Source organism: Equus asinus, chromosome 8 (genome assembly GCF_041296235.1).
Source record: "Equus asinus isolate D_3611 breed Donkey chromosome 8, EquAss-T2T_v2, whole genome shotgun sequence".
In the NCBI taxonomy this organism is placed as follows: Eukaryota; Metazoa; Chordata; class Mammalia; order Perissodactyla; family Equidae; genus Equus; species Equus asinus.
In genome coordinates, this window is record NC_091797.1 from 79,588,195 (window position 1) to 79,603,117 (window position 14,923).

Below are 14,923 nucleotides of genomic sequence, written 5' to 3' on the forward strand. Positions count from 1 at the left end.
GTCCCTGCATTTCCAGAAGCACAAAGATTGGCGGGGAGAAAGGGAAGTGTATTGTTGTAAGATTCTTATATTCCACCTGAGGTGGCATGGTATCACCTGAGGGTCGACTGTGATCATTTTAAAATGTGTACTGAAAACTCTAAAACAGCGTCTAAATAGCAAAAGAAAGCATTGGAGCTGCTAAGCCAACAAAGGAGATAAAATGGAATCATAAAAAAATATTCACTAATCCAAAAGAAGGCAGAAAAAGAGAACAAAGAACAGGTGGGACAAATATAAAATAAATAGCAAGATGATGTATTTAAACCTATGCATATCGATAATTATATTAAATGTAAGTAATCTAAATACCCCAATTAAAAGGCAGAGAGTTTCAGATTGGGAGGAAGAAGCGAGACTGAGCTATATGCTGCCTACAAGAAACACAGTTTAAATATAAAGATACAAAGAGATTGAAAGTACAAGAATGGAAACAGCTATGCTAGTACTAATCAAAAGCAAAGGTAACTGGATTTATCGTGTGAGCATTTTGTGATGTATATAAATATCGAGTCACTATCATGTACACCTGAAACCAGTATGATATTTTATGTCAGTTATTCTTCAATAAAGAAGGAAATATTTGAAAGAAAGCTGTAGTAGATATATTAATAATAGACAAAGACTTGTGTATATATATATATAAAAGAACTTTCCAAATTCAAAAATAAGAAAATAACTCAGTAAAGAACTAGGTAAAAGATATGAAGACACTTCAATTAAGGTGTACTGATGGCAAATAAACATATGGAAAAATGCTCAACATTATGAGTCATTAGGAAAATGCAAATTAAAAGCATTGAGATCAAAACAATGTAATACTATTCATGGCAGCTTCATTTGAAATAGCCAAAAACTGCAAACAACCTAACTGTCCATCAATAGGTGAAAGATAAACTGTGGTGCGTGCAAACGATGGAATACTACTCAGCAATCAAACAACAAACTACTCACGCACCGCACGACACGGATCGGTTTCCGAATCATCATGCTGAGTGAAAGCAGCCAAACCGAAAAAAGAACACGCGCCATGATCCCATTTATATGCAGTTCTGAGAGACTCGGGTTCATCTGATCGTGACAGAAAGCAGCTCAGTGGCTGCCTGGGGATGGGCGGGCAGGGGCGCCCAGAAGGGGTGACGAATATATTATGTTGACTGTAGAGGTGGTTTCACAAGTGTGTGCTTATGGTCAAACATGTCAAATTGTGCACTTTAAATATGTGCAGTTTAGCATGTGTCAAATACACCTCAATGAAACTGTCTAAAAATGGATGGGAAGAGCCCTGCAGATGGCAGACCCCCACTGCCCCTGCCTGGCCGTTCAAGGTCGGAAGGACCAGCTGTGACCCCACAGCCCCCTGAATCCTGCGTTTCCCCCCCTCTCCTGTTTGGTTGTGAGCTTTTCACATTGGCTCCCAGCCTCTGTGCATTTCTCATGCACCAAACATTTGATTCTTTATCCTCTGTTGGTGGGTCATTTAGAGTGTGGATTCTGGGGAGCCAAATCCTCACCCGAGGTGATGAGAGTAAGTCTTCCCAATAAATGAGCAAGCTGAGAGTCATTCCTCGGTGCCATTGCTTACCGTGTACCAGTAAGGACATTTGAGTGTTGTGACAAACCCAACTCAAACAGGCTTCGGTGTAAAAGGACCTTATGGGCTCAGATTTTGGGAACGCTACGAGGTAGGTGTCAGGCACAGCTCGATCCCAGTGCTGCGACTCGAGTTACCCCTGTTCTTGTTTTGTTCTTGTCGGCTTCCTTCCTAGGCAGCCTTCCACGTGGTGGTGGCAGAGGCAGCCGCCAGCAGCGCAGGGAAGAGCCCTTCCTTCCTAACGGGTCCAAGTTCAGCCCTCGTGGCCGGGCGTGGGTCAGCACCCCAGCCTGAGCTGGTCCCCGTCCAGGGGAGATGGGCTCTCAGTGCACCTGGGTCTCCTGCCTGGGAGCCAGGGGTGGAGTCCGCCAGAGCCCAAGAAGATGGACAGAAAGTAGGGAGAGGATGTTCTCCAAAGGCAGATGGGCCATGAAGAAAAGGGCCCGGATGTCCGCAGGCAGAAGCCGCAGGCGACCCTGCGCCAGGAAACAAATCCAGTTATTTTTGTTTTTTGACTAAGTAGAACATTAGCATGCTTCCAAAAGTCAGAAGTAAGCAAAAAATCAGTCCCTCTGCGTGAAGCATCCGCCCTGTTCCCCACCCCCTGGAAGGCAGCCAATTTCACCGAGTTCTCATTTATCCTTCCGTTTCCTTCTGTAAAGATGACAGCTGTGTGTTTTCTTGTTTCCTCCCTTTTTTTTGAGGAGGATCAGCCCTGAGCTAACTCCTGTCAATCCTCCTCATTTTGCTGAGGAAGACTGGCCCTGAGCTCACATCCGTGCCCATCTTCCTCTACTTTATATGTGGGACGCCTACCACAGCATGATTTGCCAAGCGGTGCCATGTCCTCCCCTGGGATCCAAACTAGTGAACCCCAGGCCGCCGAAGCGGAACGTGCGAACAACCACTGCACCAACAACTGGCCCCCTACTCCCTTTTTTACACAAAAAATAGCATACTATTTGTTCTCTTGCCTTTCCTTTCTTCTTTTTTTCAGTGAGGAAGATTGGCCCTGAGCTAACACCCATTGCCAGTCTTCCTCTTTTTGCTTGAGGAAGAACAGCCTTGAGCTAACATCTGTTCCAGTCCTCCTCTATTTTGTATGTGGGACCCTGCCACAGCATGGCTTGATGAGTGGTATGCGGGTCTGTACCTGGGATCCGAACCTGTGAACCCTGGACCGTTGAAGCAGAGTGCGCAGAACTTAACTGCTACACCACTGGGCCAGCCCCTGCCCTGGCTTTTTTTACTTAAGAGAGAGAGAAACATTTTTAGCTAGCCATACTCGTTCCTGCTGTCATTAGTACATGGGATTGAGTGTTAACCTGTAGATAATAGGATATACGTGGGAGCGTTCCAGACGACTGCCAGCCCTTCCTTCTGGTGCATGATGTCTTCATTCTCTCAAGCCTGGGTTGTAAGTGACTCTCTCTCCTCTTCCGATACAGATGGAGGCAGCTATGCCATCCGCGACTCCCAGGCCCCCAGTCTGAGCTCAGGGACCGAGAGCTCCCCCTCGAGCACCACCAGACACAACTGGGAGATGAATTATCAAGAGGCAGCAATCTACCTCCAGGTGAGTGTCTCCCGGTCAGGACCTGGCCGTTCTCGGTGCCAGCCTGATCTTGCCCATAGAGGAAGGGTGATGTGCGTGGGCTTCTCTCGTGACCCCCCAGTCGGTGGCTGTGCCTGCCCTGAGGTTCCGAGTCTGTCCACGTGGCCTTCCCTGCCCCACTCCGTCTTCTCAGAGGCACAGGACAGGCCAGGTCTCAGAAGGGACCTCTTTTTGGTGCACTTAATGCTGTAGCAGGGGTTTGCCGACCAAGTCGGGGAACTCGGAGATCTTTATCCCTTCACTGCTTGACTTGCTGCTGCTTTCGTGTTGCCTATTTCATGCTTATTTTTTTGTTTTTTTTCTTTTTTTTTAATAAAAATAATACTTTTTAATAAAAGTAATACATGCTCATTACAGTAAATTTAGGTACAAAGGAAACGTGAAAAAACATTCACCTAAGGCAGGCACTGTCACCATTATTTAAGAATAATACATAGATTTTATATGTTTTGTAAGGTAATTTTAAAGTCATGTGGTATCTACAATTGTATAATCTGCCTTTTTTTCGTAACATGTAGCATAAGCTTTTTTTCTCATGTTTTTATAACTGTTGTAAACAAATTTTAATGACTTCATGTCAGGCAGATGTATCCTAATTTACTTAGCCAGGTTGGGTATTTTCCCTTTTGATATTTCCCTTATTATGTATTATGCATCTCTCTACGATAAATTATAATCTGAAGACAATCTATGCATAGAGCTATTATTACTCTCTCTTTTTCTCTTTAATATCTAGGATTGTTTAATTAGGAAAAACTCTAAGAAGTGGAATTACTGGATGAAAGGAATAAACACTTTTTAGGGCCCTTGATGTATAGTATCGAATACTCTCCAAAGGAGATATTGCCTCTTAACTGCCAGTCTTACTGTCTGTGGCATTGTCATCTTAATCTCGCCATTCTTGTCACTATAAGATTTCAGTTTCTGGTGTGCGTTGACTAAGGGTTTGGGTGACGAGATGGAATTTTTCTTAAATTCATCTGAATGGTAATTCTTCGTAATCTTTTTTCTTTGAAGCAACTCTCCATTGCAAGTATTTGTTTTGTTATTTTTTTTTAAAGATTTAATAAAATTTAGATATTCATTTGATAAAAATCAAATATTTACTTGTCAGCATGTTTCTCGTGTTTTATGCAGTATCACAGATAGTTGTACTCAGGTGAAGGCAAAGGAATGTGTTAGGGACATTTTGGAAAGCTCAAACACGCCTGTGGATGATCTGGCAGGGTCACCCAGGGTCACGGTCACCTTCCCCGAGCTTGACCAGGTGCTGGGTAAGAGCTTGGATGGGTCAGAACACAGAGTTAGACTGGCCTGGGGGACTTCGGAAACCTGACAATTCCTTCTTTCCTTAAGCAGGTGAGGATATTAGTAATAAAAAGATCTAACTTTGAGTGGCCACTTGCTAATCTTTCTGACAACCCTCTGAGGCAGTTTGATCGTCTCCCGTTTTACAGACCAGCAGCTGAGACTCAGGGGCTGGATGAGCCCAAAGCCCCCACCTAGGAGGTTGCAGAGCATGGATTTAAACTGCATCCATCAGCCTCCAGATGATGTTCTTTCTTCTCTACGTTGTTCCCTCATTTCTATACCTGACCACATGTAGCCACTTGAAAATGGGCCATGTGGTTGTGGAAAAGGAGGTTACAGAACAGCGGGTGGAGTATGATAAATCTTACATAGCATGTATGTGTGTATATTTATGTGTATGTCTGTGTATATACACACCCCCAAACACACATGCGTAGGTATGTATGTAGCATCATATACCTGTGGATGTGTGTGCACAGACGCCCATTCACATCTGGAAAGCTATTTAAATACTAAAGGTGATTATCTTTGGCTGATGAAATTTTTACTACCTTCTAATCTTGTATATGATTTGAATCATTTTACCAAAAATGCATCATTTAAAAAAATAAAGATAAAAGCAGAACTCAGATCCCTGTGAACAGTAGTTCGTGGCTGTTTCTGGAGGATGGTTTGCCTGTTGTCCGATGGTCCTCCTCTGCCTGCTCTGCACCCAAGCTGCAGCTCGGCCCGTGCACCAGGCTGTTGGGAGCCTTGGATAATTGGCCCTTCACTGCTTTGAGGATGCCTGGTGCCCGCAGTTTCCTCTCTTCCCAGATTTTCCCTGCGAACTCACTCACCCTCAGGAGCCAGGTGCTCGGTGGGTCTGGTGCCTCTGAGACAGGACTTGTTTTCTGTGTGGACTTCTGCCTCAGGGAACAGAGAGCGAGGGCCTGGAAGTCACGTACAACTGGCCTGCCTTCTTAGTTTTCCTAATCTAGTTCATGATCAGCAGCCAGGAAGCAAGGCCAGCATTCTCCTCGGGGTTTGGGTGAGAATCTGGTGACGTGGGTAATATTTCACTCCATCCTTGGTGGAGACCTCATCCTCCACCTCCCCTCTGGCCATTCCAAGTCCTCAAGGTAAAATCTGAGCCCGCACATCAGTGGTCTCCTCTAACCAGACCTTGCTTCCTGGCTGTTTGTCAGAAGAAATTACCCGAGAACTGCATTTTTTAGTAATCCAAATCAGAAGCGTCCAGGCCACCATGGGTGTCCCCCAGCCATGGTGGTGCTGGGGAAAACCACAGCCCTGCCCTGATCACAGGACTATGAGTGAGGCCTGTCCAGCTGGCCCTCCGTTTGACCGCTGGGATGTTTGTTCCCTTTGTCAGGCCTGTCCCCGTTGAGTCTGTGGTTTGTCTTTATGTTTTGGTAAGGAGGGTAGTGACGGATCCAGCTTCAGGGAAGTGACTCACTCAGAGTTACCCTGCAAACCGCAGCCAAGGTCCGAGCTCCCGCCTCCCAGCTCCTGGACAGTCTCAGGGCCGGGCTGGGGCCTGGGGAGGTGATCTCTTGCGGGAGATCCTACCAGACATCTATTAAACACCTACTGTGTGCGCCAGGCACCATGTCAGGTGGGTCTCAACAATACCCCTTGCCTTCCTAGCTCTGCAACAGGCCTGGCGAGCTGAAGCCACCTTGGGCTGACACGGGAGCCCACCAGGCCGCAGCTCTTTCCACGGCACCATATACCACCCCTGGGCCCAGAGATGCTGCTTCTTGTTAGCCAGGCTCCGCACCTTCTGCAAGAATCACTGTGGCAGGTGTTAGTTTCGCCCTCCCTGGAATGAGGTTTTGTCAGGATGGCAAGGTGGCCTCATCCCAGAAGAGTCGATCCCTGGAGTAGCTGAAGGTCTGACTGCGTTCCAAGATGGCTGGAATGCTCTCAGAGGGGCTCTGGGTGAGGGCACCTGGGGGTCTGTTCTGGCCCTGCCACGTTCCTCCTCTAGGATGGAGCCCATGGGAAGAGTGTCTCCTCTGGGTGTTAGCACTGGGAGTGAAGGAGTCAGGCTTTCTCAACGCAGCCCTGTGGACATCGGGGGCTGATAATTCTGTGTGGTGAGGGGCTGTCTGTCCTGTGAATTTTGGGATGTTGAGCAACATCCTCGGAATTCACCCACTAGATGCCAGCAGCACCTGCCAGGTGTGACAAGCAAACACGTCTCCATGCCAGGCTGGGTGGGGGAGGGCGGGGGCAACGTTGCACCCCGATGAGAAGCAATGAGGTGAAGTGGTGCATGCAAAGCACTAGCCAAGTGAGCACTCATGATGTCTTGGCTGGTGGGCGGGGTACCAATGTGATGAAGCTGAAGAGGTGGCCACACCTCAAGGAAGGCGGTGAAGACCCCCTTCTCCAGAAGGCCGACCTGACAGGGAGGGTCAGCAGTGGCCGTGGGGTGTTGTCTGCTTGTACTCCCAAGTGAACCGTTCCCAGGGCTGTGTCGTTTAGTTTCTGCAGCATCAGTGGGAAGCCAGTAGATAGGAGAGCAAGGACGCTGGCATCGGACTGCCTGATTCTGAGCTCGGGTGCCCCTGACGCTCCCTGTGCCTCCATTTCCCCTCTCCCTCAAATGGTGATAAAGTGCCAGCTGGAAGGGGGAGTGGTCAGGAGCAGAGTGTCCAGTGAGTGCTCGAGTGCTCGGCAAGGGGCTGAGCACTGTGCCTGGGGGTGGCATCGGTCAGGGTCGGCCGCTGTCTCATTACTGTTTGCAGACAAGGCCCGTCCTTTTGCAGGGTTAGGAAATGAGGCAGAAATAGCAGCATTAATTCGGAAGTGGGCCACGGGGCAGCCTGAGTCAAGCAGAGTATAGTCAAGGTGCCCCCAGGCTTCCCTTTCATCTCAGCGTTACCGTAACTTAACGATACTAATAGCAAGCATCTGCGGGGAGCTGACGTGTGCCAGACGTGTGCCTCAGTGTCTCCCAGGGGCCCTGGGAGGAGGTGCTCGTGTCATCCCACTGTTGGTTGGAGAAGGCAAAGGAACTCGGTGTTACCCAGGGAGGAGGGAGGAAGCCGGACTCAGCGTCTGTTTGCCCCAGACCCCCAGCTCTTCCCATTCTGCAGACCCTTCTGAGAGGGGAGTGTGGCCTCGGGATCAGACGTGCCGCTTCTTCACTGCTTCTTAGTCTCTCAGGACTTTTGATCCTTTGGTTCCTCCGGGTGGTCCTGAGGAAGCCGCGTGTCTTTTGAGCCCCATCAGCAGGAAGGGCGAGACTTGACTGGGGCGCAGTTTTGTGAAGATAATACTGTTGATTTTCCACCTTCTTCCTTCTCTGGCCTCAATGTTCTCTTAGCTGCCAGGGGCCTTCCTATCTCCCCTGCCCATGGCCCCTCTTTGGTGCTGGGGCCTCTCGAGGCTCGTTTCCCACGTTGCCCTTGTATTTCCAGGAAGGCGAGAATAACGACAAGTTCTTCACCCACCCCAAGGATGCCAGAGCGCTGGCGGCCTACCTCTTCGCACACAACCACCTCTTCTACCTGATGGAGCTGTCCACGGCCCTGCTCCTGCTGCTGCTCTCCCTGTGCGAGGCCCCAGCCGTCCCCGCGCTCCGGCTGGGCATTTACGTGAGTGTCCACAGGGTGGGAGCCATGGCTCTCGGAGGGCAGGCACCAGATAGCCGTCTCTCAGGCTGACTCAAGCCTGAACGGGAACATTCTGGAAGGGCAGACCCAGCAAACAGATTTCAAACAGAGAGACCCTGGGAGGCCATACAGGCCTCAGGAGCAGCAGTGGCTCACCAGGCTCGCCTGGGGTCCCTGCTGAAGTGAGTGCAGCCCCCCGCCCAGTGTCTCTGTGAGTCCGCCCACTGGTGATGGGGCAGGGGCTCCATCTGATGGCCTCACTTAGGACCAGTGGCCACACCTTGGCTCCAGGTGGGCAACACACCTGATGAGCAGTCCTGCCCACTCTCTCCAGCCCCAGGGAAAAAGGCAGTGGGTGTGATCGCCAGTGGGCCAGGAGAGGGCTGCTGATGCCACATCTCCACGCCCTCTGCTGCAGGTCCACGCGACCCTGGAGCTGTTCGCCCTGATGGTGGTGGTGTTCGAACTCTGCATGAAGTTGCGGTGGCTGGGCCTCCATACCTTCATCCGGCACAAACGGACCATGGTCAAGGTGACGTGTCCGTCTCCTTACAGCATTTTCTCCCATGTCACCTTCAAGCCCGTGCCTTCAGTTCAGTTCCACATCCCCACTCCTGCACCTGAGTGTAACCGTGGGTCCCTGTCCTCGCCATGCTTCCAGCCTTGCAGAGCCACGCTCCGGAGGTCACGGTGATGCCAACAGTAGCTAATGTGATGTAGTGTTTAGTGCGTGCCAAGCACTAGCATGACGACCTTTGCAGGAGATGAAGTACTGTTCCTAGTTTCTGGCCAGCCAGTCAGAAGAGAATAAGATCTAAACCCCACAGAGCTGGGATTCAAACCCAGGTCTGTCTGGCCTCCAAGCGCAGGCTGATCAGTAACCAGTATTGAACACCGGCTCTCAGGGCCGCAGAGAGAGGCGTAAGTAGGAATGGGTCAGAGTGGCGGTTTGCAGTGTAAAAACCAAGAACTCTTATCTGGGGAATGTGCCCGAGGAGTTGGAGATCAAGATGCATCGCGGACCTCAGGGGCCCTCACGGTGCGAGTAGGGAGAGCCTAAAGCCAAGGCGGGTGGATGTGGCCGGGCAAGTGCTGGTCTTGCTCAGCGACTGCCAGCTAACTGACTTCGGGGGGCGTTCCTCTTGGGTTCGTTCTCCTGGGTCCACGCATCTGTGCCAGCAGCCGACAGCTCCTCTCCAGGGGCTGCTTGATGTTGGGGGAGGTAGGAGAGAGCTGGAGAGAAGGGAAGGGCCCTTCAAGGCCACAGGGGACCGTATCCAGGCAGCCCTCAGTTCAAGGTATTGGGGAGCGGGCTGGGTTGGGGAGCTGACGGTACCCCGTGCCTGTCCACCCGCAGACCTCCGTGCTGGTGGTGCAGTTCATCGAGGCCATCGTGGTGTTGGTACGGCAGACGTCACACATGCGGGTGACCCGGGCGCTGCGCTGCATCTTTCTGGTGGACTGTCGGTACTGCGGCGGTGTCCGGCGGTAAGGCCCGGGGAGGAGCTGCTCACACAGTCGCGCTTATGGCCTGGCCCGGCCCTCTGGGGCAGTGGAGCAGACCCAGTGAGTCAAGTGGTGAGCAGATCGGTCCTGCGCGTAGATCAGCTGTGGGCACTCATTTCCCTCTGTCGTGTGACCCAGACAGAGGAAGCGGGTGCTCCTGCTGCAGCTCAGAGCTCCTGACTCCAGGTCTGGGGTTCTTTCCCGTCTCCCTGCAACCTTCTGGGGCCGGCTGCTCTCTCTGAGCATGTTACCCGCCCAAACACAGCAGCAGGGGCAGCCTAAAGCAGGCGACTTGGCAGAGTCCGTGTGACTCAGCAGGGTGTGCTGGCACCTCCACCGAGACTGGTGACTTAACTCAAACCAGGCCGGGGGCCTGGAGTTAAACTTAGTTCTGAAGACTCCATCTGGAAAATCTCTTGGCTAGGGTACTTTGATGAGAATGGGCTGGCAATTTATTCGCCGGGCCCGTCCTCAAGGCTGGAAACAGGTGTCCCAGGACTAAGTGGCCCTGAACTGTCTTCTTGCATCCCACATCCCACTCGTGGAAGCTGACTTTGCACCCAAGGCCGTGCCGTGGCCTTCTGCTCTTCCGTCTCTTCCTGGACACTCGCTTGCTTGGACTCTGTAAGAGGAAGAGAGGCTGTGTGTGTCCTACACCAGCCCCTGTTCTTACATGTCACCAACTGAGAGGAAGTCTGGGAAAACACTAAGGGTGACATCACAGAGCAAAGTATGATGGCATTTAGTGTTCTGTCAGTCAGGAGCACCAGGCTCCCATCTCCACAAGAGTGTACCCCACTGAGGAGCCCCACACAGACAAGAGATCCCCACTGAGGGGCCACACAGATGAGAGATCCCCGACTGAGGAGCCCACGCAGATGAGAGATCCCCCACTGAGGAGCCCACGCAGATGAGAGATCCCCCACTGAGGAGCCCACGCAGATGAGAGACACCCCATTGAGGAGACCCAGACAGACAAGATGCCCCCAATGAGGAACCCCAGACAGTCGAGAGATCCTAAACTCAGGAACCCCAGACAGAAGAGAGATTCCCCCACTGAGGGCCCACACAGACTAGAGATCCCCCCTGAGGGCCCACACAGATGAGAGATCCCCCCTGAGGGGCCCCCCGCCCCGGCCGAGCCTCACTCCGCCCCGTCTGTCTGCCCAGGAACCTGCGGCAGATCTTCCAGTCGCTGCCGCCCTTCATGGACATCCTCCTGCTGCTGCTCTTCTTCATGATCATTTTCGCCATCCTTGGTGAGTTCCCTCGCCCAGGACCTGGCGGTCTCTAAAACCAAATTCAGAGTGGACGAAAGGTGCACTGGACAGTTTTAGAAGTTCAGAAAGGTTCTGCGAGTGACATAACCCCCACAGACTCCAGCTTAGGAGATGAAGTATCAGGAGTAAACTGGAAGGCGCCTCTGGACCCTTCCGTCATCTCCATTCCCCCACCCTGGGCTCCCCATCCTGAGCTGATCATTGCCGTGCAGGTCGTAGTCTTACTGTATACTTAGGTTTCCTTCAGCACCAAATAGACGGTATTGCTTTGCACGTTGAAAGTTCTGTATAGATGGTCCATAATGTGTGTGTCCCCTCCTGCAAGTCGCTCTTCTGCCCAATGCTGTGTTTTGAAGTGCATTCACACTGCTCCATGTAGATGAGTTCATTCATTGTCACTGGAGTATAGCGACCCGTTATGTGAGTACACCCAGATTTGTTCATCTGTTCTGTTGGTGGTTATTTTTCACTCACAAATCACACTGCAGTGAATGCGCGTGTTTCCTGAGAGTGTCTCCACAGCGTGTGCCTGGATGGGGTCTGCACGCTTCAGCTTCACTCAATAGAAAAGCAGGTCGTGGCCTTTCTGACCCTCGCCTCCTCAGACAAGGCCAAGTATCATGCGACACCCACGTCCAGACACGGGGCTCAGCCAGCGGCGATCCCGGGACATGGCTTGGAGGCCCGAGGCCCCTTCTCTCGTGCCGGGATGGCAAAGACAGTGGGAGCAGAGAGCCCTGGCTCTCAGGCCAGCCCGGGCCCTGGTGACTGCTCTGTATGAGCTGTTGGCTCCCACTCCCCCTACCCCCCCAACCCCACTCCATAGAATTTCTTTTGTGCTCCAAGGGGGCTGACTTCCCCTGAGGTTAGAGTGCCTCCCTTTTCCCACTCAGGATTCCAAGGACTCGGGGGAATAGCCCGTTCTGAGGGGGAGGAAATTCATGGTGCTCCCACCCCGGGACCCTTGGCTACAGGGGAATAGCAGGGTCCCTTTGGAATTGTTACTTGGCTGTCACGTTCTCAAAATCAGAGATTGCAAACTGGCAGTCTGGATGCCAAATCCAGCCTATGGGTGAGTTTCGTACGGTCTGGAAGTGTTGAGCCTGCATTTCAAAATTAGATTTTTACACAAAAATACAGATGTCCTGCCTTTTTTTTTTTTTTTGGTCAGGAAGATTGTCCCTGAGCTAACATCCATGCCAATCTTCCTTTTCTGTATATGTGGGATGTCTGCCGCCGCATAGCTTGACGAGCGCTGTGTAGCTCTGTACCTGAGATCAGAACCCGTGAATCCCGGGGCCACTGAAGCAGGGCACGTGAACTTAACCACTACCCCACCGGGCCGGCCCTCCCTTTTTAATAGTAGACTTGACAGTACTCAGGCCACATTCCCAAATGGCAGCGGTCGTCCAGGGCCCGTAGTACCCGCGCCCTCTGGCAGAGGTTCTCTGGAGTGCTGCAGTCCCCACCGCTCCCTGTTGCTCACCCTCGGCCCACTGCACTTAGTTACATGTATCGCCCTATCCTCTGACATCTGTGTTTGGGACCTCTGCTCTAACCTTCTTTCCAATCTGTTTTCCACCACCTAGGTTTCTACTTGTTCTCCCCTAATCCTTCAGATCCTGTGAGTAATCAGCATGTTTGTCTGTTTGTTCCTTGATGGGAGGCCTTTCCCCTCAGACAGGGTGGCTGGTCGGACCTCCTGGCCCTTAGGAAGGGATGCCCTGCCTGGGTTCTCGTCATAGCTATGGCATCTGAAAGTCCCCGGCACCCCGACTTGAGCTGTTTCCTTCCTCGAGTGCTAAGAGGATCTCCTTTCCTGTCCTTGAGAGGGATGTTTCCAGGGTCAGATCTGGAACATTGGAACTTTCTGGCAGAGGAGGGTGGGGAAGAGCCAGGCTAATAGTACAAACATGTGATTCTCTGGGGCGGGAGTCCCAGACTCAGTGTCTGCCTCCAGACTCCACGTTTGCTCCTTTGTCGCCATCCTGCAGGGCTCCTTGGGTGGAGGAGGGTGGTGGGAGGCGGAAGGGCCGGGTGCTCCGGGAGGCCCATCGCTGCCTGTTCCTGGCTGGTGCGCACCCTCGGAGTGGTGCCAGCGCGTTCCTCTGCCTCCCTTCCCGCGCAGTACTTCAGCACCCTGGAGAACAGCATCGTCAGTCTCTTCGTCCTTCTGACCACGGCCAAGTAAGTCCGGGCTCTGCTTGGGCTCCCGCCCTCTGCTAGTGCCCGGGGTCTCCTCTTTTCAGCTGCGAATGTTCCAGGTCTCAGTCCAGGCGGGTGCTTGGGGCACTGGAGGGGTGGGAGTGGCCTGGTGAGCTCGAAGCCTGTGGTCTGAGAGTGGGGGAAGGGGGCATGGGCCGGGAAGGCAGAAAAGAGGGGTGTCCTTTGAGAAGATGGAGATCAGCAGAGGCGGGCCTGCGGCTGACGCTCTGCAAATGCAGTTTCCCAGATGTGATGATGCCGTCCTACTCCCGGAACCCCTGGTCCTGTGTCTTCTTCATCGTGTACCTCTCCATCGAGCTGTACTTCATCATGAACCTGGTGAGTCGCGGGGCCTCGCGCTCCACTGGAGGAGCCTGTCCAGCCGGCACGGTGCTGGGCGCTGTGGGCATGGAGAAGAAGGGACTGCCGTCGGCCTCAGAGGGCCGAATGTGGGGGAAGGACGGTGCAGATTGTAGTCGAGTGTGTGGCGGGGGCCACCCTGTTGGGACTGAGGTCAGCTGGTTATCGCGGTAGCAGCCTCCTGGGTTGGTACTGCTGAGAGTGCCCAAGTGTGAGCCAGGGCTGCCCTGCGACCTTCTCGTTCTCACGGCAGATGTGTATCATAACGATAAAAGCTGGCACTTATTAAGTCTTAGCACCATGCAGAGTGCTTTGTGTGAGAGGATTCAGTGATGTAATGCAAGGCCCTGGAGGTGCTATTAGGAGTCTCAATTTATAGATGAGGAAACTGAGGATCAGACTGACAGAGCGACTTGCCCATGGCTGCACAGCTCAGGGTGGCCTGGGGAGCGGCCTGATTCCAGACCGCTGCTCTTAGCCTCTGCATCCCACTGCACCGCCTGCCAGGAATGTCTGGTGCATTCCCACCCCATTTATCATGAACCGTCAGAAAATCCAGTGCAGACACATTTGTTTAAGGAGGATATGCAGTCCCATGTCCACCGGGAGTTTTGGAGGTGTTCGAGGAGGCTTGGCTAGCACCAGGGACATTCCTGCCATCAGCAGATCACCTCCGAGACCAGGCCACAAGGCCGGTGCCCAGACCTCACGTCAGTGCCCCAATCATCAGGGAGAGGCTTGTATCAAGCCCGCTCTTTATTTTATACTTCCAAAGAGCAGTCTCCCACCCGTCACCAGTCAGGCCCGGGAGAGAAGAGGAAGACACTCTCTGGGATAGACTTGTAAATCTAAAGATCTGAAGTCTTAAAAAGGAAAAAAATTTTTTTTAATTCCTCAAAACCAAAAAAATGTGTTGGTGATCTGTTTATACATGTTACAATTCTTCTATGCTCTTGTTAGTTTAGAATCATAAAAATATATTATGTGTAATTTATTTGTTTGAATTCGTAATGTATTGAGAGCTGTGAAAATCTACGGCGTGGGTCAGCAAACTGCAGCCCGCTGGCCAAAGCCAGCCCACCGCCTGTTCTTGTAAATAAAGTTTTATTGGCACACAGCCGTGCCCATTTGTTTATGTATCATCGGTGGCTGATTTCCTGCTACAACTGCAGGGTTGAATACTTTCGACAGAGACCATCTGGTCTTCAGAGCCTAAAATATTTGCTGTCTGGCTTTTTATAGAAAAAGTTTGCTGACCCTCCCTTGACCTAAAGGAAAAAAAAGTGGAGGACCAATCTGAAGGGGTAGAAAGGACAAGAGTTTCCCTTGAAATATTTTTGGAAGAAAAAGAAAGTGTTTCCATAAAGGCGTCTTTCAAATTCTGCTTCCA

At 51.8% G+C, this 14,923-nt stretch overlaps 1 protein-coding gene across 4 annotated transcripts in view; it reads left to right on the forward strand.

Moving 5' to 3' along the window:
- TPCN1 (two pore segment channel 1) overlaps window positions 1–14,923 on the forward strand; it is a 59,701-nt gene that overhangs the window by 26,363 nt on the left and 18,415 nt on the right. For all 4 annotated transcript variants that reach the window (XM_014858626.3, XM_044775828.2, XM_070516115.1 and 1 more), the window contains 8 exons: window positions 3,082–3,209; window positions 7,988–8,164; window positions 8,601–8,714; window positions 9,540–9,670; window positions 10,859–10,947; window positions 12,558–12,592; window positions 13,097–13,155; window positions 13,413–13,512. In XM_014858626.3, the coding sequence (XP_014714112.1) occupies window positions 3,082–3,209; window positions 7,988–8,164; window positions 8,601–8,714; window positions 9,540–9,670; window positions 10,859–10,947; window positions 12,558–12,592; window positions 13,097–13,155; window positions 13,413–13,512 (833 nt within the window). The remainder of the gene's footprint in view (window positions 1–3,081; window positions 3,210–7,987; window positions 8,165–8,600; window positions 8,715–9,539; window positions 9,671–10,858; window positions 10,948–12,557; window positions 12,593–13,096; window positions 13,156–13,412; window positions 13,513–14,923) is intronic.